We start from the raw sequence: 20,545 nt of genomic DNA, 5'->3' as shown, positions 1-20,545 counted from the left end.
CTTGTAGTGTTTTGTTCACATTTTTATTTCAAAGCCAAGATTTTTTAAAGTTTGAGAACTTTTTGCTTCAAACTGGATGTTGAGGACTATTTTTGAGCCCTACAGTTTCTCAGATGTTGGGATCAATATAACTTTTTAAGTACACTGCACAACAGTACGATCCCAGGCTTTTCTCAAACTGTTGTCAGTTTTTTTTCTTAGCTTCTGAGTGGAAAAACAAAACTTGCAACAGGGGGAGACATGGGGAATTTTTCCTGTGGGCTTTGCCACAGCACATCTGGAAGTGATCAGGGAGCTAGGGAGACCTGTCAGCCTGGTTGAGGACTCCTAGTGGGGTAGATGAGTTGGGGGAGCGAGGGTATTTGTGGAGCCTCTCTGTCTCTCCATGCATCCACATCTCTCTCTTTAGCTTTGTCTCTTGTTCTTTTTCTCTCCCTTTCGTACAACACTGTGACAATCATGCGGATAGGAGGAGAAGAAGTTGAAGTAATAAATGAGAATATAATGTCTCTTTCCCTTTATTTATATACCTATCTACCTAACTGATCTATCTATTTATTTCCCTATTGGGCAGCTGCCTGCCAGGGGAGTCTGGGAGGTTTAGCATATGTCTGTGGTGAGCGTGCAGGTTTGTGTATGTTTAAGGTGGACATGTTCTGCTTGACTAAGACAATGGAACACAGGGACTTAAGTGAGGACAGACAGCTGCCCTATTTGTGTACACAGTAGGCAAAAAAGATTGAATGTCTTTAAATGAAATGGATGAAAAGATGGCTAAAAATAGAGAAAAGTAGACAGAGTCAGACAAAGAGATTACACTGACTCATTTTACGACCATACAAAGGTAATAAAAGTACTTAATGTGGGCGAGAACTAGATTGTCCAATCACGAAAGTCTTGTGCAGATACAAGGCTTAGCGAGGTGAGGATTTGGTTATTTGCAGGCTTTGTTGCAGTTTGCACAATGTCTCCATATTTGCACGAGGACCCCCACAGGAAATGATATCAATTCCAGGAACAAGCATGAAAAGGAGGTCATATATATAACACATGAACACAATCGATTACAAGAGTTTAACCTTGGATCCTGAATGTAGCTCTTTTTTCAGTAGGCAACGCTGCACGACATTGCTGTGATGGCACTGCAGATATGAAGACGATGTTATGTGATGTTTTTACATGTTTGTTTCAAACTGCAGGTGGTGAAACAAAAAAATGTCTTTTATTCACATATGAATCAGTAATGCTATGCCATTTCCAGCTTCTTTGCAATTGCTGTGTTCCTCTTTCTGTAACTTCTGGAACATCCAGATCATTATTTTTCATTTCCTATTTTGCCTGTTGCTCCCTTTCACTTTTTTTTCCATCTTATAGTGTCTCTCTCTCTCCATCCATCTGTGGCTCATGCATACAGCATGGATCATTAACGATCATTATCTGAATCTGCTCTTATCATTCTATCTTTTTTCCTTGAATCTCTCCCCGGTCTTGTTGACAGCCTCCATCATTTTTATCCCTCCACAGCTTTTTATTTACCCCTCATTTATTCCTGGAATCATTCACGTTACTGGAAATGGACCTCTGACAAACGGTTTGTCTGTCTGTCTGTCTGTCTCTCCATCTGCTTCGGTACCGTTAGGACACCCAGTCCACCAGTATTGTGCCAGATGATAGCGGATCTGTCTTGATGGATGATACCTCCAGCCAGTGGTCAACTGTGGCAGATTCAGAGGAGGAGAGGGGAAGTGCCTTAGAGAAAAGCATGTATGTGTTTGAACAGATCCAGTCTCACTGCAGCATAACGCTACCAATATTCTGTCAATACATACCTACATTTAATTTCCAAAGAACATTGTAGTAGAGCGTAGCTAAAAATGAGGGCATTTAACCTTGAATATTTACACAATAATCTATATTTTATTGTGCTGATGTTAACTATTTTAACATGAACACACCTGGTTTAGCATCCTGTTGGTTTCTTTCTATTATTATCTATATTGTGACGTTAGATGAAAAGTTACAGGATCAATCAGTAAAGTCACCTCAGTTCATCATTTGCAAAGCACAAATGTCTGAATTTTTCATGTAATTTTGAAGACGTTCGGATATCTGCCAGTATTTTATCACATTCCAGTGGATATCAGCTATTCAACAATTACCCAGAAACATAAGTCATTTTTACTTTTCTTGGTAAATCCACACAAATGGATAACAAGATTAAAGTTTGATTATTTTAATTTTGCTGCTTCTCTTTCAGTCCTGGGACTGAGCATGATCTTACTGGGATGTTGATTTAGAATGGAGAGCATTTCTTCCTGGTGTTTTTCTAGGTTTAATCATCCTTATCTTTATAGGGATTAAACACATTCATGGAAATCAATTTTTATAGGAATTCATTTGTCTGCAAATTTGCACAATTTTATGTTTGTTTGTATTTTACACTCACATGTTGCATTTCAGCTAATCTTGTTGTCTGCTGACTGGATTCAGTGGGCTATGCTAATTAATTATATTGATTTAATTTAAAGTCTACCAGTCATACTCTGACTCCACTTTCCCTGTGCTAAATCAGATGATAATTTCCTGGAAACATTCAGTAAAATTACGATTTGGAATCATTCTGGGACTGTGAGGAAAATGGGACTTTTAAAAATGTTACCAAGATTGCTCATATTGGTGCTTATTTTCCTCATTGGTATGTTTTGCAGGTATGTACTGAAGGAACTTATTGAGACGGAGAAGCACTATGTGGCAGACCTGGGGCTCATAGTAGAGGTAAAATACACAGATTAGCGGGGAGCAACACTCGATCTGGTAGCTCATTCATCCACCCAGAGAGCTCTGAATCCTTAGTTGTAGGGTCCATCTGCTCTCACCATGCATTTGTCAGGGTCCGCCCCCCTGTCTGAAGCCTTAAGCAGACTTTGTGAATTATTATCCTCAAGAGTATAATGTTGCGAGGTAATCCATCTTCCTGTGCCTTAAATAGCTGGCAACATTTTGGTCTTGAGAAGAATACTTGCCAACTGGCAGTTAATAAAGTCTTGTCAGGGGTGAGATTGCGGTACTGTGCTGTACTTTTTCGACGTGTGATGAGCAGCTCTGTCATTTCCTTTCAGGGCTACATGAGCACGATGAACTTCAGAGGTATACCGGAGGACATGAAGGGAAAAGACAAGATTGTTTTTGGGAACATTCACCAAATATTTGACTGGCATAAGGAGTAAGACTGTTATTTTGCAAATGTGTTTGATTTCCGCTTGTGGATAGTTGTTTGTTTGCTCCTGTTGTCTTCCAAGTAAAAGTTGAGCAGTGATTGGTGGACTCCTGTGTGCACAGATGAGAAAACGACAAATGAACAAAAGGTCACCAGATAAATCTGACCTTGCGTTATGGGTGTGTGTGTGTGTGTGTGTGTGTGTGTGTGTGTGTGTGTGTGTGTGTGTGTGTGTGTGTGTGTGTGTGTGTGTGTGTGTGTGTGTGTGTGTGTGTGTGTGTGTGTGCGTGTGTGTATGTGTGTGTGTTTATTTTGGGGGGATGTATGTGTGTGTGTGTTTGGGGGGGGGGGTCTCTGTATGTAGGTACTTCCTGGGAGAGCTAGAGAAGTGTTTGGTGGAACCAGAGAAGCTGGCTCAGCTCTTCATCAAACATGTGAGTATGGCAACCATATAGACAAACACACAGACACACGCACACGCACACACACGCACACACACACACACACACACACACACACACACACACACACACACACACACACACCGTGTGTGTGTGTGTGTGTGTGTGTGTGTGTCTTTTTCAAGTGCTAGTGTTCCTCCTTCCACCTCCCTGTTACTGATACGCCTCAGTCCATGCTGTGTTCAAACAATACTAACGCTCACTGCATGCAAACAACCTGTTGGCTAATTTCCAGACTGAGCTGGACGGGCGAGGAAACACCAGGGAAACAACACTCACAGAAGACAATAAGAATTGAACAGGGTATAAGAAGACTCTGACCTACTTCTTTCCTACACATCTTGGCTGAAGAATTAAACCAAAGTGAAACATGAGAGACAGAATCACTGTTTAGTATATTATTATAGAAAATAATAGGTACAGGATCGCAGTGCTTATGCTGAAATTAGATTTATGTAATTTGGAAAAGTGGTGTCACATGCAGACGGGGCAGACATTGGCTGGGTAATTCGACCCCCTCCAATTTACTTCTTGTCTGAAGATGATTATGTTTCTCTTTTGCCTTGTTCACTTAGACATACTCAGTCTGTAGCTCTTTAAACAATTCAATAAGGCTCAGCCCATTGGATAATCAACTTAAAAAGCCTGTGGGGGAATAAAGAAATTCATAACTTAATCTAAACATTGGTGTCAAACTGTGAAAACAAGTAGACTGGGAATATGGCCTTAATGAAAAGCAGAAGGCCCAGTCAGTTTTTCAACAAGGGGTGTGTCAGTGACATGTGTGCTCACTTACACACATGAAACATACAGTGTAAACACAGTAAGTGCACACTGACAATACTGAATGCTGGCAGACAGATGGATGCAGCTTTCTTCAGTGATGTAACATGACGTCCGTATTCAGGTGGAGCAGCACACTGGTCTCCAGGTTACAAAGCTGCAGCCTGTTGCTAGGTGCACACTTCTAGCAGCAGGCTCTAAAAGGCTCTAGTTACACACTGGGTAAATTATACATTACCTGATGCTCATGAAACTCCATTAGGGCCCTAAGGATCACCGCATCTGCACTCCTGTACCAATTAGTCACAGAAGAATAGGCACTAACCAGACAGGAGCGTCTTCAAAGGACAGACAGGACAAGACAAATTATTGTTTCATTTTGTTAACTCTGCATTGATTTAGGTTATTTTCAAAGCATTTAAATTTACATGCAGCGTAATAAAAATCTAATTTTCTAAGACATGAATGCCTTTTCAAGTTGTGGCTAATTTATAAGGTTCAGGTTTATTTTATAATGAGATGACTGTTTGACTTGTGATGCAGGAGAGGCGTCTGCATATGTACGTTGTATACTGTCAGAACAAGCCCAAGTCGGAGCATATCGTATCAGAATATATCGAGACTTATTTTGAGGTGAGTAATTCATTGACATTTGTTGTTGTTTTTTTCTTAACTAATCAATCAGTTAATGCATTTTATCTTTAGCCCATAAAATCCCAGAAAATATGGAAAATTACCCACAAATGAGAACAATTTCTTTAAAATTAAGGCTTAAATTTAGTAAATAACAAATTCTGAAGGTTCTTTAGATTGTATTTACTTTTTGACTCAGGACAAACACTTTAAAGCCATGACACACTGTTTGCTGGCTTATTAGCCTGTAGCTAATAAGCCAGATAGCATGACGAACTGTCGCCCTACATCTATGTGATACAAGACCATGTTTGTGTCTTTTCCACTGCCATATATTATTCCCATGGTTATCGATTCCTTTTCCTTATCAGGCAGTAATTACATTAGGAGCTGTTTGATGTCATGTTGATGGGATGTTGTGTTGCTGCGTTTGTGTTCAGGAGTTGCGGCAGCAGCTGGGCCACAGGTTGCAGCTCAACGACCTGCTCATCAAACCTGTCCAGAGGATCATGAAGTACCAGCTGCTGCTCAAGGTGAGACATAGATTTCCTCTCTGCTGTTGATCACACATAAACACCTACACGCACACACACACACACACACACACACACACACACACACACACACACACACACACACACACACACACACACACGCATACACTCATGCACATGCCAGTGTTTACTGTGCAGCTGTGTGATGCACAGTAGGGTCAGTCACAGGGTTGTAAACAAACAGACACACACACACACACTGCTGACACGCCGGCTGTATCGTGTACCCTGGCTACTTTCAAGCCAGAGAGCATGAGGCACACTACATAATGACAGCTAACCAAGTGGACGAAACAATCAAGTCTTTGAAGATAATCATAAAATGACATCCCTGGTATAAAACTTTAGCTAAAAATAAAGCTTTGCCCTTTGGCATTGAAATGAAAGGTGGGTTCAGCACTCATAAATACTCCTCCAGATGTCCTTACCTTACTCTGAGCAGTAAACCTGGACTCCTTTGGTGACCATGCTGTGTTTATTTGAGCAGGACTTCTTGAAGTATTACACCAAAGCTGGGATGGACACAGATGAGTTAGAGGTTGGTGCAATAATACATATGCACAGAACGTGGTTCACAGGTTCATGCATGTTTTTGTTTGTTTCTTTGTTTCTTTGTTTTGTGTGTGCTGGCCTTGGGTTTTAATAGAGTTCTTGAACAAGCCAACTTTTTTTCTTTTTCACAGAAAGCAGTAGAAGTGATGTGCTTTGTGCCAAAATGTTGCAATGACATGATGAATGTGGGCAGACTACAAGGCTTTGAGGTATGTCTCAGGAATTTAGACCATCCTTCACAGCCTTCAAAACATTTCTCATGCCAAATAGTCAGCCCATGAAAGCTACGCTGTACCAACGTCCTCCTGTTTGTTGTGTCTATCCTCACTGTGGTACCAGGGGAAGATCACAGCCCAGGGCAAACTGCTCCAGCAAGACACTTTCATTGTCACCGAGCAGGAGAGCAGCTTCCTGTCACGAGCGAAGGAGAGACGGGTCTTTCTTTTTGAGCAGCTTGTCATCTTCAGTGAGCCAATTGACAGGAAGAAAGGCTTTTCACTCCCTGGGTATATCTTTAAGACCAGCATCAAGGTGGGTGACAGCTGAGCCTCAGTGATCTCAGATCATTTACACATAATGTTTTACAAAATAAAAACATCAAAAAAATGAGAAAGTACATTTTAATCTCAGGCTATGAGTCATTTGCTCTAATTCCTGCCTAAATCAGATAGTATTACATAATCCCACGGCAGGGATTTTGTTTTTAGAGGGTTTGCATATGTCAGTGAAGACTTTAACAAGCAGCTCAGCAGGCTGGACTCCTCACAGATGCGAGTCAGATGTGATATGTTCCAGGTGAGCTGCCTCGGGGTGGAGCCCAGCGTGGATGGAGATGATGCTCGCTTCGTGCTGACATCACGTAACCCTGATGGGAATGTGGTGCGATACCAGTTGCAGGCTTCCTCCCCCGAGATCTGCAGGGCTTGGTTCAACGATGTTGTTCAGATCTTGGAATCCCAACGTAACTTCCTCAACGGTGAGCCCCAGCCATGCTCTGAGGATGATCCCATATAATGTACCCTTGATTTACTCTATATATAGATCAAATGTCAGCCTGCCATTTTTTAAAGTTATTTGATGGTGTAAGTACATATGCATTTTAAACAGCTGATTCAATGTATTGAGTTGAATTTTTTTTTTTTTGACAATATAGTTTTGTTAAGTTTGTTAGTGAAGTCCATTCACTTCAAATACAGTTACAGTAGGAAAAAGAAGTTTAAAAAACTACTTAAAATCAACGATAAAAACAACTACCATTTTGATTTTGGATTTGTAATCTTAAAAATACACAGTTTACATGAATAGATGAATTATGGTCATTCTTAGATTTCCATCTTGCTCTATTTTGTAGTTTTAAAAAAAATTTTATAGTAGATTTTTGTATAGCAAAAATGCTAGAGTAACACTTAATTTACGCGTGTACAACTCACTGAAATTTGACAAAATTGAATATGAATACTGTATATAAATAATCCATTTAGTATATGTCTTCTTTGCATTCAAAGGTATTTCAGGTTGTGATAAATTGTCATTCATTAAATTTCTTAAATATAAACAGTTAAATGTTAAATAGAAAGTTACTTGAAACTCAGTGATGTGACATCTTGTAATACACCTGAAATCAGGTGTGGAGCAGTGTGAGAACTGTCTGTGTTCTACTTTGGCTTTTAGCCTTGCAGTCGCCGATTGAATACCAACGGAGAGAGAGCAAGTCTAATAGCCTGGGCCGCAGCATGAGGCCCCCCCTGTCTGCTGCCACTGCCCTTCGGCCCCACTCGTCTGCCTCTATCGACAGGCATAAACTGCCCTCCCTACACTCTCACAACACATCCCTACCCACGCTCTACCTGTCCAGCCAAGTCCAGGGGCACGGACCCGGGGAAGGATACTCTCTGCAGGATGTAGGTTTGATTTGTTGACAAACTTCCAATGAATCCGAAACATGTCAAATAGTGCTTCTGTGTGCATCACCTAAAGTGTTTATAGATGCCCCTCATGTCGTTTGCATGTGGTCCAGCCATACCCCCCTGACTCCCACACCGCGTCTCCATCGCACGTCCAACTGGGCTTCAGCGATCAGCCGAACTGTCAAGCTGTGTCAAATGGGCTCTACACACCCACCAAGCAAATTGCGCAGGTAGTGCCTGTGAACACATTTAGACACAAAGCCCTGATTGAGCTTTGCTTCTGTGTAGTCTGGTAGTCTGCTATTATTCAATGCCAACACCAGGAACATTAATAAAATAACAAACAGTAGGAAGGAAAACACAGGTACAATAACAGGCCTTTGTACATTGCCTGATAATAATTCCACAGTTCTCCTTAATGATGATGTAAAAGTAAGCCTTTAATAAGCTGCAGTCATTTGTCTAGAGAACAGTGAAGGGATTGTTTTGTCATAGGAAGAGTTATTTCTCCCCCTGTTGGATTAAAAGGGAACCAACAGAAATCAAAATATTTCTGACAGAATTTCTAAAGCTCTCTTTGTTTCTCTCAGCTGAATACAAGGAGGGAAAAAATGTACAAGTTACACAAGTTATCTTTTATTCAGGCCTGTGTATTCTTACTTTGAAGTTTGTCCATGACCAATCTGCAGTAAGAGCGTCCCATTGTTGAGCTTAAAATTACCATTAGTAATCCTCTCTCTGACGTCAGACAGCCCAATGTCTGTTGCTCTTTACCTCATTCTGTGTTTGTTCAGGTTGGATAAGTTGGCACAAAACAAACAGGAAGAAGGCTGAGGAAATCAGAGCAAGGGATGCCTGTCAGGGCTGAAAATTGTTTCCTACTCTTGGATAAATGGGTGTAACTTAAGCTGACTCACTTTAAGACTGATTCTATGAATTTAAAGAAATCATGATTTTCAGTTTTTTTTAAAAATGTGTTCTTTTCAAATATATAACTGTTTTATGACAGTAGCACATTGAGACTATTTAATCTACCTATGAAACAAATGTTCCCTTTCTCCCCAGCAGAGGACAGGAGAGGGCTGTCGAAGGGGTCAAGCTGCAGACGCTGGGGTCCCGGCTCTATTATCGGGCCCTTTAGCTGGACGCCGCCCCAGTAACCTGGCTCAGCTCGCTGAGGATGACCTATGAACTCTGATACTGTTTCCGGAGTCTAGAGGACAGCAGCTAATGCTACAGCTGTGGAGACCAGAAGACTTGTCTGCTGTCTCTTTATTCAAGGCAGGAGTCTCACCTGGGTTGGTTTTGTCTTTTTGGAGGATAATAAAGGAACCCGAAGGAACATATGAAGGAATTATGGGCTGCAGCTACAACTGACTTTGCTCCTGTCTTTAGAGAGTCTTTCAGTGGGGGGTGACAAGCCTTTGCTACTTTGAGTGTGCATAAACACTCAGTGGACACTCGGTGTTACAGTGTCTACTTCTTGCATTATTGAGAGTTTGTCTGCCGTGTACCTCCCTTTCAAAGGGCAACAGGAATTTGTGTGATGAAGAAATATCCATTCCTAATTGGGGCGGCCACTGGAGTTACGTGTGTGTGCATGAATGTCCGTTTGCGTGGATGCATTTGAGCGTGTGAGTGTGTACAAGGATTGGCAGAAGCTCCCCTCGTACTCTCTGGTAACTCTGATGCCCCATCCTGACAGTCAGCAACATTTTGTCATTCCCCTGCTGTCGTCTGAGTTTACTGTTTTTGTCAACGAGAATGGAAAAAAAAAGCACTTGATGTGAACATGCCACAAAGACTTTGCTCACTTGAATTTCAAATGAAAGTGAAAACTTTCTTCCTTGCCACAGTGTTGGGAGTTCTTGTGTGCTCTCCTATGCTGTTTGACTGGCCCCTCTGTTTGATCTAGACAAAAAAAATGTTTGATGAAACCCCCTGGAGGGTCTCCGTGGGTACTGACGTCACTTCAGAATACATTTTGCTCTTTTGGTAGCTCCATAGGAGTTGCTCGATATAGTGGGTGCATTCAAAGGGACTGCTGTGCTGACCCAAAGTGTTGCATGAAACATTAGTGACTGATTGTCAAATTGCTAATTTGCAAAGATTTTTCTTTCCAAGCTGAGTTTGGGAGCTTAGGGGCACAAGCCCTTAAAAGTGCGTTGGTTATAATAAGAACTGTTTTATTAGTCCACTATTGTCATGTCGAGGCTGTGCACCATCTCTATAATCTCTGTTAGCTTTTGCCCTCATGGATCGAATACTGTACAGACTATACCATAAATGTCATGTCATACATTTCCACTGTAAGATGAAGAATGACTTGTGTATGTTGATAAAGTGTTCCAATTGGGTAAAATGAAGGATATGTTGCTGGATAAACAGGGTGATGGTTAGGAACCTGCATGCTCCCTCTTGATCAATCATCAGTGCCAAAATCAGCACCTCACTATTTAAACATCCACATAGGCGGTACTACTTCAAGAAAACAATGGTAGGTATCTGTACTACTGTCTGCTGCAGCACCAACAATAAGTGACAAAACAGAAGAGCTACCAGAGGCCGACCTGTCAATGTCCAGTGAGGTCTTTCTTGTGACCACTAGAGGTCGCCACAAGACTCACTTCCAGCTGCACCAAAGATCAATAGGCCTCAAATTTCTGTTTGCAGTGAGCTCAGCAATCATTCCAAGTAACATAATAAATTAAATAAAGTAAACTGAGAGGCGAGACATTGAGTGAGTGGAACCATCACACAGAATGCAAATGCACTTAATTTGAACTGGCATGTTTTCATGGGAATTATTAACACAAAATAACCACTGCAGGGAACCAAAAGCAAAGACATCGAACCAAGAGATGGTTAGTTAATGCCATGTTTGCCTGATTAGAAACTGATGTATAATATCAAATAAAGGAGACTTTTTAAAACTGAAGCGGATTTTGTTTCATTTTCTTTTCTCTTTTCTGCAGCTTGATTCAAGCAACTTTTCATCATAAATGTCTTCTAATCTGTACTGCATTTAATGTGATGGAAGTCGTTTGTAACCTGTCACAATATTAGTTATCTTTATTCTTCTCATGATTTGTTCATTCCTTGTTAATTTAATTAATCCAGCCCCCGTATTATTTTACTGTGGACCCTTCAGAGGGCATCAGATGCATTTTACTTGCCTCGGTACGTCCCTCGGACAAAGTTCAAACGGGACAAAAACAAAGAAGAAACCCCTGGATGAGCAGACATCTGTTTGGCCGGCCTCTGAATAAAGCCCTATTCTGGGCAGGAAAGCTGGGCTGATTGTAACACGGCTGTGATATATGGAGACCAGGACTGAGGGGGGGGGGGAGTATTAACTTTCACAAGGTTGCAAAATCAAAGGGAGTTCCTGTCACCACTGAGGGGGTCTCAACAACAGGGGTCCCATTCACACAGAATTCCTCTCCAGTACCTTCTGTTGCATCTGTTGACTCAGTTCTCTCCACCGAAAGAAAACAGTCATTAAAAACCACATGACTGTGAACTTGATTGTAGTAGGCGAGACAAACTGCCCCATCAATGGACGGACTATTTACTTTGAGGTGTGAAAATCTTTCAACAGCCCACCATGTCAGATTCTCTTTAGGGTCTTCTTCCTCCTAGACCAGCAGCACAACGAGCAGCCTTTGTATTCTAAATGTGGTTAAATCATCATTTAAATATGTTAGATCTTTCAGAGCAGCGGGGTGTCAGATATTCATTAATACACAGAATGAGTTAAGATTTTTTTCAGCCACTGAGGATCACTGACAGATGTCACAATGCAAGAAATAACATTAACAGAAACAGTTCCAATTGTTTCAGCAATGGCAATGTTTATTCAAATTAACATGCGGCCATGACTTCACCATATTTATACATTATTTACAAAAAACAATTACAGCGTTTGCTATTCTGCCGCAGAGATGCTTAACACTGCTTCTTTAAAGCAGATGAGATATTTGTTAGTCAAATGCTCACATTTCAAAAAGATCTTTCTTCATGTTGACATATCAGCATATACACTGTGTGTGTATATATATATATATATGAATAAAAATCACAAAAACAAGAACTAATTTTGGCTGTTTAAGGCAAATATTTCTCTTGAACGTGAAAGCATGAACAACACATTCAAATGGAAACCTTTCAGCCGATTCCTTGACATGGACGAAATATTTACAAAAAACAAAAGTAGGAAAACTTGATTAATTGATCAGTTGAAATTTAAACAAGTCCTTAAATTGAATCTCCCACAACGTCACCAAAAAAACTTTCAAGTATTCTTAAAGGTGCCTTGTCTCAAATAACACACAATTTGAACACAGATAGTAAATATATTCTAAATATAAAGTAAACTTTAACCTTAAAAGTAGGGCTTTGACAACATATCTGTGGGAGCTTCATATCCTTTAGTGCAAACCTTCGGTTGCTTGTGTACGTAACGCAGTCTGTCCATTGATTGCTTTTCAGTAGCGGATCACAGACGTTACTCTCTTTTGATGCTGGTCAGCAGTGAATCCATGCTTTGTGATGGCTGCCCAGATCGGCTCTTTCTGGTCTGATGAGTCTTCACGTGTTTGGAGAGGTGGTCACTCCTCATGAACCTCTTCCCACACTGCTGGCACCCAAAGCGCTTCTCTCCGGTGTGCGTACGGAGGTGCCGCTGCAGCTCATCTGAACGAGTGAAACTTTTACCGCAGAAGAGCCAGTTACAGATGAAGGGCCTCTCCCCTGCATGCCACCGCAAATGTGCCTTGAGGTGAGAGGTCTTCTTGTAAACTTTGCCACATTCTGGGATGTGGCATATATGCAATCTCTTCTTTCCCAACTCCAACCCTCCACCGTTCGCCTGACAGTTAGGGCATTTGCAGCGTCGACAGCGGCGTGTGGAGCTCAGCAGGCCCTTGGAGGTGCCCTGGAGAAGAGCAGCTATCTGTGGTTGGTGCCCCAGAACAAGCTGCCTGCTTAGGGAGAACGGGTGGTTGGAAGGGGTGGCGTTGGTTTGGGGTAGGCTCCACCATTGCTGCCCGTCCTCCACGTGGCCTGTAGGTAGGTGATGCCTGGCCGTGGAGCTCTGAAGGAAGCTGGGAAAGTTTTGTCCCACATTATTGTGCTGAGAATAGTAGGAACCGTTGGCCTGAGGCTGTGAGGACAGCACCTTGACCGGAGAGAGTTCAAAAGAGTAGGATGAAGGAGTTTCGGCAGGCGGAGTGAGAGGCAGCTCGTGGTGGTGGTGGTGATGGTGGTGATGGGGGTGATGATGATGATGGTGACCCAAGCCAGACTGCATGTGTCCAGGGAACTGCACCTTAGGCACGGTGAAGGTCATCTGATGCGTGCTGAGGGCTGTGCTCGGTGCCATATCATTGCTCCAGAGCTGAAACATTCCTGACGTGGAGCTGACGGTGCCCTCATAGGGGAACTGGGAGCCTTCTGAGCCCATAGTTCCTCCAACCTGCCAGGCCTGACTACAGGTGGTGGCCAGGAAAGAGAGGGCGTTGGGGGCTCCCTCTGGAGAGGAGCTGGGGGTCCGGTCCTGAGGCGATACACAAACACATTTGATGACTAAATGTTCTTGGTTTTAGTTCATTACCTCAAGAGTAATAGAAAAAAAGAGAATTTAATGAAACGCAAAAAAGTCTGAAAATAATTACTTGTTTCTTAGCATTAAATTACCCGATTTGTTTAAATATACTTTAAAATTTACCGTTAGTTTGCATATCATATCAACAACTGCAAAAAGTTAAATTACATTCACTAATCTTCCACGTGAAGAATTCCACACGAAGTTTGGCTGAACGATCACAAATTACTCCGCGCGCTAAGTCCCAAAAAAAAAAAAAAAAATCAATTAAAAAAGAAAATAAAGCAACCAACCTGTAGAAAGGTGTGCAAAAAGTTGTCAGTCCTCTGAATAGCCAGAGCAGCCATCTGTCCTCACGCTCCTTCTCTCCACGCACTTGTGACCAATCTGCGTTTGATGCGTCGACGCGCAAAGTCTGTCCCGCAGCTCGGAGAGCGAAACGCACGCTCACATCGGGTGTCGGATGACTCAGGTACTGTGGGAATCCGGTGTCATTCAAATGTGTTTCAGTCCACTATAGGCATATGATACTTGTACACTAACAAGTCCAGGTGATTTGGTGCTGAAGAATGTCAGTCTGTTAGAGGCAAGGAGGCGCGCCGGTAATCCTTGCGATCATCTCAAATGCGCCTGGGCTGAATCTTCTCTTTATAGAGAGAAAAGATCCTCTCAACGGGGTCTCCAGTATGATGCACAGCAGCCAGTCAATAGAGAGGTGAAGTGAGTGAGGGCGGGAGAAGGGGAGGCGTTGTTAGGTGAATGGGTGGGCTACTCATAATTTCACTCAATTTCAACCAAATGCTGACCACAAGAATTGACTCCTCCTCTGATTGTTCTGAAAAAAAATTTAATTAAAAAAAAAAATCAACGATAAGAGTCATGCATTGTATACGAGATTAAAGTGTTTCCACGACTTTGAGGTTAGGAACATCTGAAAGTTGACATTTATTGTCTCAGCAAATTACATCATCTACATTTAGGTCTGCATCCCATCAAAGAACAAAATGCTTAGTCTGTTAAAATAAAAAGCCATCTTATCAAAATGTGTTTCACTCTGGGAGCATTTGCATACTGCTTCACCGCCACGGTGGGAATATAAGTAAATAAAGTGAATACATGGGTTTTTATTTTTGGCAGCAATGAGGGATGCTCTGTGAAAGGAAAAGATGGACAAACTTTTTGTTTCTAGTCAACAAATATGCAGACAAAAACATGATTTCCAAGAATAACTGAGTCTCACTTCAAGGAAATCTGAAAAGTTAATATTTCTGCGGCATCACACATTTGGGCATCATTTTATGTAACAAAGTTGGATTAAATATAATTTTATTTTTTGTTAAAGATGTTAAAGAAGTGATTAAGATATTCACTACTGAATTCAGTTTCATAGCTCCATTTATTTAATATTGATAATTTTGATCCTGCAGATGATGAACATGAAACATTTTTGTGCAGAGATGAATACATACAGCACTCGATGTAAAATTTAATTCATTTTTTCAACACTTTTCTGTGGTTATTTCATGAAGCTGCAGCAGCAGCTCTACAGCCTTCTCGCCCTTCATGAAACCAATCAAAATATTTCCCTGACAAAGCTAATTGATAAAGCTCAATCAAAGCCTCAGAGTTCTCACCAGTAGGTGACATGCCAAATAGACTACCCTGTGTGACATTCTCACATTTCAGAGTTCAAGTAGAGGCCACTTCAGATCTGCTCTATTAAATGCAGATTGGGGCTTAATCTCATTCTGTAAATCTGTTCACCATTACAATGTTAAGAGTTTAAATCCAGGCTGGGAACCTGTTTCTCATGTAAATACCTAGTTCCTCACTTACATTCTTCCCATTGTTTCACACACTGTGATCCTTAAATAAACACCCCAAGGAGGAGCCAGCTAAGATTCGAAATTTCTAAACCTTCCAAAGTATTTAAACAATTCCATTTCTAATATCCCATTTACATTGTGATATATGGAAATAATAGAAAACATTTTTATATTTTGTTATACTAAATTATAGGTGTAAAAGTAAAGCTCACAGTTTAGGTTACGATACCAAAATGGAGAAATATCCCCAGGCTTCTAATGACACACAGATGGCAGCTGCAGGTGCAGATCCTGATTTCATTTTTAATTTGGTTTAAGAATAATTTCAATGTTAATATTGCTCAATAAATAATGCTGACATGATATAAAACCTGGTTGATTATCATCTACCTCAAAATACAAAAATCCCCAAAGGATAAAAGAAAAACCCGGCAGATCGATGCAGTTATAAAAAGAACTAAATAAAATAAGTAGATGGTGTTGTGATAAACATCCCACATGCTAAAAAATAAGATATAATTCTAAAAGCAGTGAGACAAATAGTGTAATTTTAAATTGTGATCATTTAGGATTAAATAAAACAGTAGTAAAGAAAAGGAGCGCAGAGGATGTGAAAATAAGAGCGCATCTTGAGGTATACTACGTCTCTGGTTTATTACAGAGCAGAACTTGTTAATTACCCTGATTCTTATTTCCTGTCCCCTCTCCCCCACGCCACCCCACCCCCACTGTACTGCCTCCCAGATGAGTGGCTTTGAAGTGCAAAGTACCCTCTCCTCACTTTGAACTGTGAAAACAATGCTCATGTGGTGGTGCTTACCTTCCCCATGTTACCTCATTTAAATAGACCTGGATATGGCTTCCACAGTTTTCAAGGGAAAACTCATTTCCAGAGAAAGAGGTCCCTGTGTTCATTAAACAGCTGGTGAGATTGCTGGTAATCAGGCCCGCTCTGTCATTCACTGCCGACTGCTCTGAATGGGTTCCTACCAACAAATTTAACTTCAAACCTGTCATAAGCAACAAACAGCAGGGATATCAACGCCGATATAACAGGCGCTAAAACTCAACCAGCTTTTTGTGATGGTAAATATCCTGAAAATTTCCAAATCATGTATGATTTTTTTTGTTTTGTTTTTTTGCTTTTGTTCCTCATAGAGCACAAAATATGGAAGAGGGCTGTTCAAGCTGTTATTATCATGCCTGGGGGGGTGGGGGTGGGGTGGGGGGCAGTTTAAAAGTCTCAGATCACTAAATTGTCCCAGCTGTCTTGACCATCTGCACTCAAAAGGGGCAGCAATGGAGGAGCAGCCTTTGTACTGGTGGCCATGTCAAAAAGCCAATTTTACAGCACTGTATTGACTCAATGGCCCTCATTTGACAAATGTGGCCTAATGGCTGAGACAGACAGCATGTAAAAGCCTGCTGCTAACTGTAGGGCTTCACTCTTAAACCATTCAGCTATCCATGCAGGACAATCTGGGCCATAATAACCATGACACACAGTTGCTTTAGGATGAGGAGCGTCGCCAACAGCTGGACTTTACAGCGCACCAATTAGATTCCCCCAATCAATCCCCCTGGTTCCTAAGGAAATGTTTATGCCAGTCTGTGAGTATTTGAGAGGGGGATGTGGAGAGGGCCCATCGACAAACAAATCGATATTCACACAAATACTGAAATGACTCATGTTTGCAGCTTATGATGTGCCTTGCTTGGAAGGGCACTTGGAAATACGCAAAAATCCCCTCAATCATGGTGTGATGTTCAAACTCCAGTCATCTCCATCCGTGCAGATGCATGCCTTCTTCCATCAGGGAAAGCTGCGGCGAGGATACATTGAGGAGCACAATTTTTATGTGCCATTTCAAAATGAAAGTCTGCTAATCTGGTCTCTAACTTCATGTCAGAATGATCTTTTAAGTATCAGAAGAGTTCACATTTATCTTTTCATATAATTATTACTGTTTATTTTTGTATATTGACTTGTGTTCTATGCTGCCAAGGAATCCCCCCCCCCCCCCGCGTGGAATGAATTATCATGCTATCTTATCCTGTCTTATCCATTTAATCTGTGATGAATTCCTTTATATATGTCTCAGATTTTATAATTTAACTGTCATTTAATAGCTGTCTTGCTTCAGTTATTGTCGGGCAATAACTGCTAAAATATGTTTCATTCAAAATTTTAGTTTCCTTGTCAGCAAATAAATGATAGATCTTGCAGAACATAATTGGAAAAATGAAAAACAAGCATAATTCACAGACTTGGAGTATTTTACCATTATTCCTTGATATCACAAAGGCATGGAGTGATGATTCCCACACCGGTGCTATATACAGTGTACGTTGCTGTGGTGTGTGAGGAGTAGAAAATCACAATTCCCTCATCTCTTGTCCATTAGCATGTTAGAAAACCCCAAAATCTCCAGTCTTGGGCAGACACAGGCAGAGAGCACACATCTCCACTTGTCAAAGAAAACTTTTATCAATACCAAGAGCACTTGAAGTTTGTTTGCATTTTGTTTTCCAGCTCTCTTAACAACTTCAGAAGTCAGATCACAGGAGTACCTGATCAAAGCGCTTCGTGGTTAGTTCTGGAAACACAGGAGTGCTATGCCACGCTTTGATACTCCACATCAATATTTCAATTGAACAATCACTTGACATGCACCCATACTCTCAGAGACGAAAGACGAGAGAGAGAGAGAGAGCGAGAGAGAGAGAGAGAGAGAGAAAGAGAGAGAGAGAGAGAGAGAGAGCGAGAGAGGGAGAGAGAGAGAGAGAAAGAGAGAGAGAGAGAGAGAGAGCGAGAGAGGGAGAGAGAGAGAGAGAGAAAGAGAGAGAGAGAGAGAGAGAGAGAGAGAGAGAGAGAGAGAGAGAGAGAGAGAGAGAGAGAGAGAGAGAGAGAGAGAGAGAGAGAGAGAGAGAGAGAGAGAGAGAGAACACTAACACAGGATGGGTTTTGGGAAAATCAATATAAATTAATCAAATTTTTTTTTAAAAATCACTGCCTTCATCCTTTGTATGGAGATGTTACATGAAATAATCCAAGAGTCTCATCATATTGCAAATGTAATCTACTAAAATCATAAACAGCAACCTAAGCTGAGTCGGTTTTACTGTACAATAGAGTTTAGTCAACAAAGATCCTAAATGTTCTGTTGCCTTGGCTGACTATGCTACAATCCATCAATCCAACAAACTTCTTTCTTGATAGATTCAGTTAACTTATGTTTCAGCTCACAAGCTAAAACACTTGTCACAGAATGAGAAGTGTGAGCAGAGGCTGCGTTTCATGTTTTATCAAAGGAAAGTAATACAGGAAGTCTGGAGTGATACAGACGAATACTGTACAGTCTATCTGCCAAACGTCACTTTCATGCTGCTTCATAATCATTTCATCAGCTTGACAGGATGTACTTTGAAGGTGTCGACCTATGAAATGTGCTTGATCTGAAACGAGGTTTGTGGTGAAGTAGCGTGAAAATGTGTAATCAGTCAAGAGGTAATAAAAGTGACACCGCTAGAGAGAGGAGCCAAAATCTTGGTTTTGCAAATTAAAATATTTAAAATGATTTTATTGGCAGTCAATTAAAGAATAATTTTTTACAACACATTCATAAAACTCAGTTTCCTTTTTTCAATGGCAGAAAACTTGATATTATTCCCTATTTACTCCATCTAACTTGAAGACATTTACTCTGTCTTCAAGTTAGTAATAATTTAAAAGAAAGCTTTCTAAAACATGATATGTAGTTGACCATATGATACTTGTAAAGTGCTGAACTTTCGCAGTTTGGTGAGGTTTAGCAGCAAAAGCTACTTATTTAGGTTCAGGAAAAGGTCACCCTCGGGGTAGAAATGAGGACAATTGCAGATTATATAATTTAAATGGAGCACCTTCAACATTTATTGCCTGCAGAAATGGTGCTACAGGGGAAAGCTAATTACCGTATCGTTGTTGAAGAGGAGCACCGCTGAACACACATTTGTGTCTGACATGCTGGGAGTTAGAACAGGAAATTTGCTCATTCACTCATTCACAGGAGATAACTAAGAACTTTGCTTAGCATAGCACGAAGAATTGAAATAAGATGAAAAAAAAAACAGGAGCAACTTATATGTTAATTATTCAGATGGAGAAATGACATGAGGTGATTTTTTTTTTTTTAACCTTCACCTTTAGACAGAGGCAGGATAGCTGTTTCCTGTTTGTAGTCGTGACGATCAGCTAAGCTAAATAGCTAATGGGTCCACTCTCATATGTGTCAACACATGATAAACATTCTGTTTATTTCCCCCCCCTCCCCATCGTGAAGCTTGGAATACATGGATGTTTTTGTTGTTTTTCACTAGAATTTCCACACACAACAGCCAAGTACTGAAGTGAGGCCACATTTTATGGAACTATTGTGGTTTCTATTTGTTTTGTCTCTATGGTTACAATATGAAGTTTGGCTCATTCTGTAATTGGGATTCAGCCCAGATGAAGGTTTCTGGGTCATAACTCAGACTGTTCAGTGTTTTTGTTTTTCATCTGCATACCTTCCATGTTGAGGAACTGTCTTCTTCTAATTTGGAAATTTTAAGAATTGTATTTATTTATTTTTGTTCTGCAAATTGAACTTTCAAGAATACAATAAGGAAGAATTGAAATTAAGCTACATGACCTAAGACACACCTGTGGAGTACTATTTATGGTTATTTTAATTTTTCTAAGAAATCAGATATGCATTTTGGACATTTGAAATTATATTCAAGAAAACAATATAAATGTAAGACTTTTATTTTGAGATGAGGTGAAAGATGTCTGCCGGCCAAGACTGTTTCATCGGCTCCTCGATGAGTCACACCTGTCGAGAGGATCACGGACGTCTCTTTGTGTTTAGCGGTTGTGGGAACACAACCTCCTTTACAATTTGCCACACCTGTGTCATTGTGTTGTGTGGTAGAGGTACATGTGGCCTTTTACTGTAACCATTCTGACGCATATCTGTGCAGCAA

General features: G+C 40.9%; 2 protein-coding genes across 4 annotated transcripts in view; one reads left to right on the top strand and one right to left on the bottom strand.

Annotated features, from left to right (window-relative positions):
- The window catches only part of arhgef25a (Rho guanine nucleotide exchange factor (GEF) 25a), a 43,974-nt gene extending 32,929 nt beyond the window's left edge, over window positions 1-11,045 (top strand). For 2 of the 3 annotated variants that reach the window (XM_068331776.1, XM_068331792.1), the window contains 13 exons: window positions 1,640-1,764; window positions 2,709-2,775; window positions 3,120-3,223; window positions 3,582-3,651; window positions 5,005-5,094; window positions 5,535-5,627; window positions 6,136-6,186; window positions 6,332-6,409; window positions 6,540-6,731; window positions 6,996-7,176; window positions 7,872-8,101; window positions 8,218-8,337; window positions 9,173-11,045. In XM_068331776.1, the coding sequence (XP_068187877.1) occupies window positions 1,640-1,764; window positions 2,709-2,775; window positions 3,120-3,223; window positions 3,582-3,651; window positions 5,005-5,094; window positions 5,535-5,627; window positions 6,136-6,186; window positions 6,332-6,409; window positions 6,540-6,731; window positions 6,996-7,176; window positions 7,872-8,101; window positions 8,218-8,337; window positions 9,173-9,298 (1,527 nt within the window). In that variant the 3' untranslated portion in view covers window positions 9,299-11,045. The remainder of the gene's footprint in view (window positions 1-1,639; window positions 1,765-2,708; window positions 2,776-3,119; window positions 3,224-3,581; window positions 3,652-5,004; window positions 5,095-5,534; window positions 5,628-6,135; window positions 6,187-6,331; window positions 6,410-6,539; window positions 6,732-6,995; window positions 7,177-7,871; window positions 8,102-8,217; window positions 8,338-9,172) is intronic. The other variant, XM_068331783.1, reaches the window with a different exon arrangement.
- A 1,569-nt stretch (window positions 11,046-12,614) lies between these two features.
- Window positions 12,615-14,319, bottom strand: sp5l (Sp5 transcription factor-like). Its single transcript, XM_068342759.1, has 2 exons — window positions 14,006-14,319; window positions 12,615-13,664 (listed from the first exon to the last, which is right to left on the bottom strand). The coding sequence occupies exons 1-2, from the start codon at window positions 14,057-14,059 to the stop codon at window positions 12,615-12,617; spliced, it is 1,104 nt and encodes a 367-aa protein (XP_068198860.1). The 5' UTR covers window positions 14,060-14,319.
- Window positions 14,320-20,545: the final 6,226 nt, after the last annotated feature.

Source organism: Antennarius striatus, chromosome 2, assembly GCF_040054535.1.
Source record: "Antennarius striatus isolate MH-2024 chromosome 2, ASM4005453v1, whole genome shotgun sequence".
NCBI lineage: Eukaryota > Metazoa > Chordata > Actinopteri > Lophiiformes > Antennariidae > Antennarius > Antennarius striatus.
Note: the sequence above shows the minus strand (reverse complement) of the source record. Positions and strands in the feature narration are given on the sequence as shown.

What these genes read in the sequence shown, in the direction of transcription:
- sp5l (XM_068342759.1), bottom strand. Translation starts at nt 14,059, where the DNA reads ATGGCTGCTCTGGCTATTCAGAGGACTGACAACTTTTTGCACACCTTT. An exon ending in TTTTGCACACCTTTCTACAG is followed by an intron (nt 13,665 to 14,005) that starts GTTGGTTGCTTT and finishes GTATCGCCTCAG; the next exon opens with GACCGGACCCCCAGCTCCTC.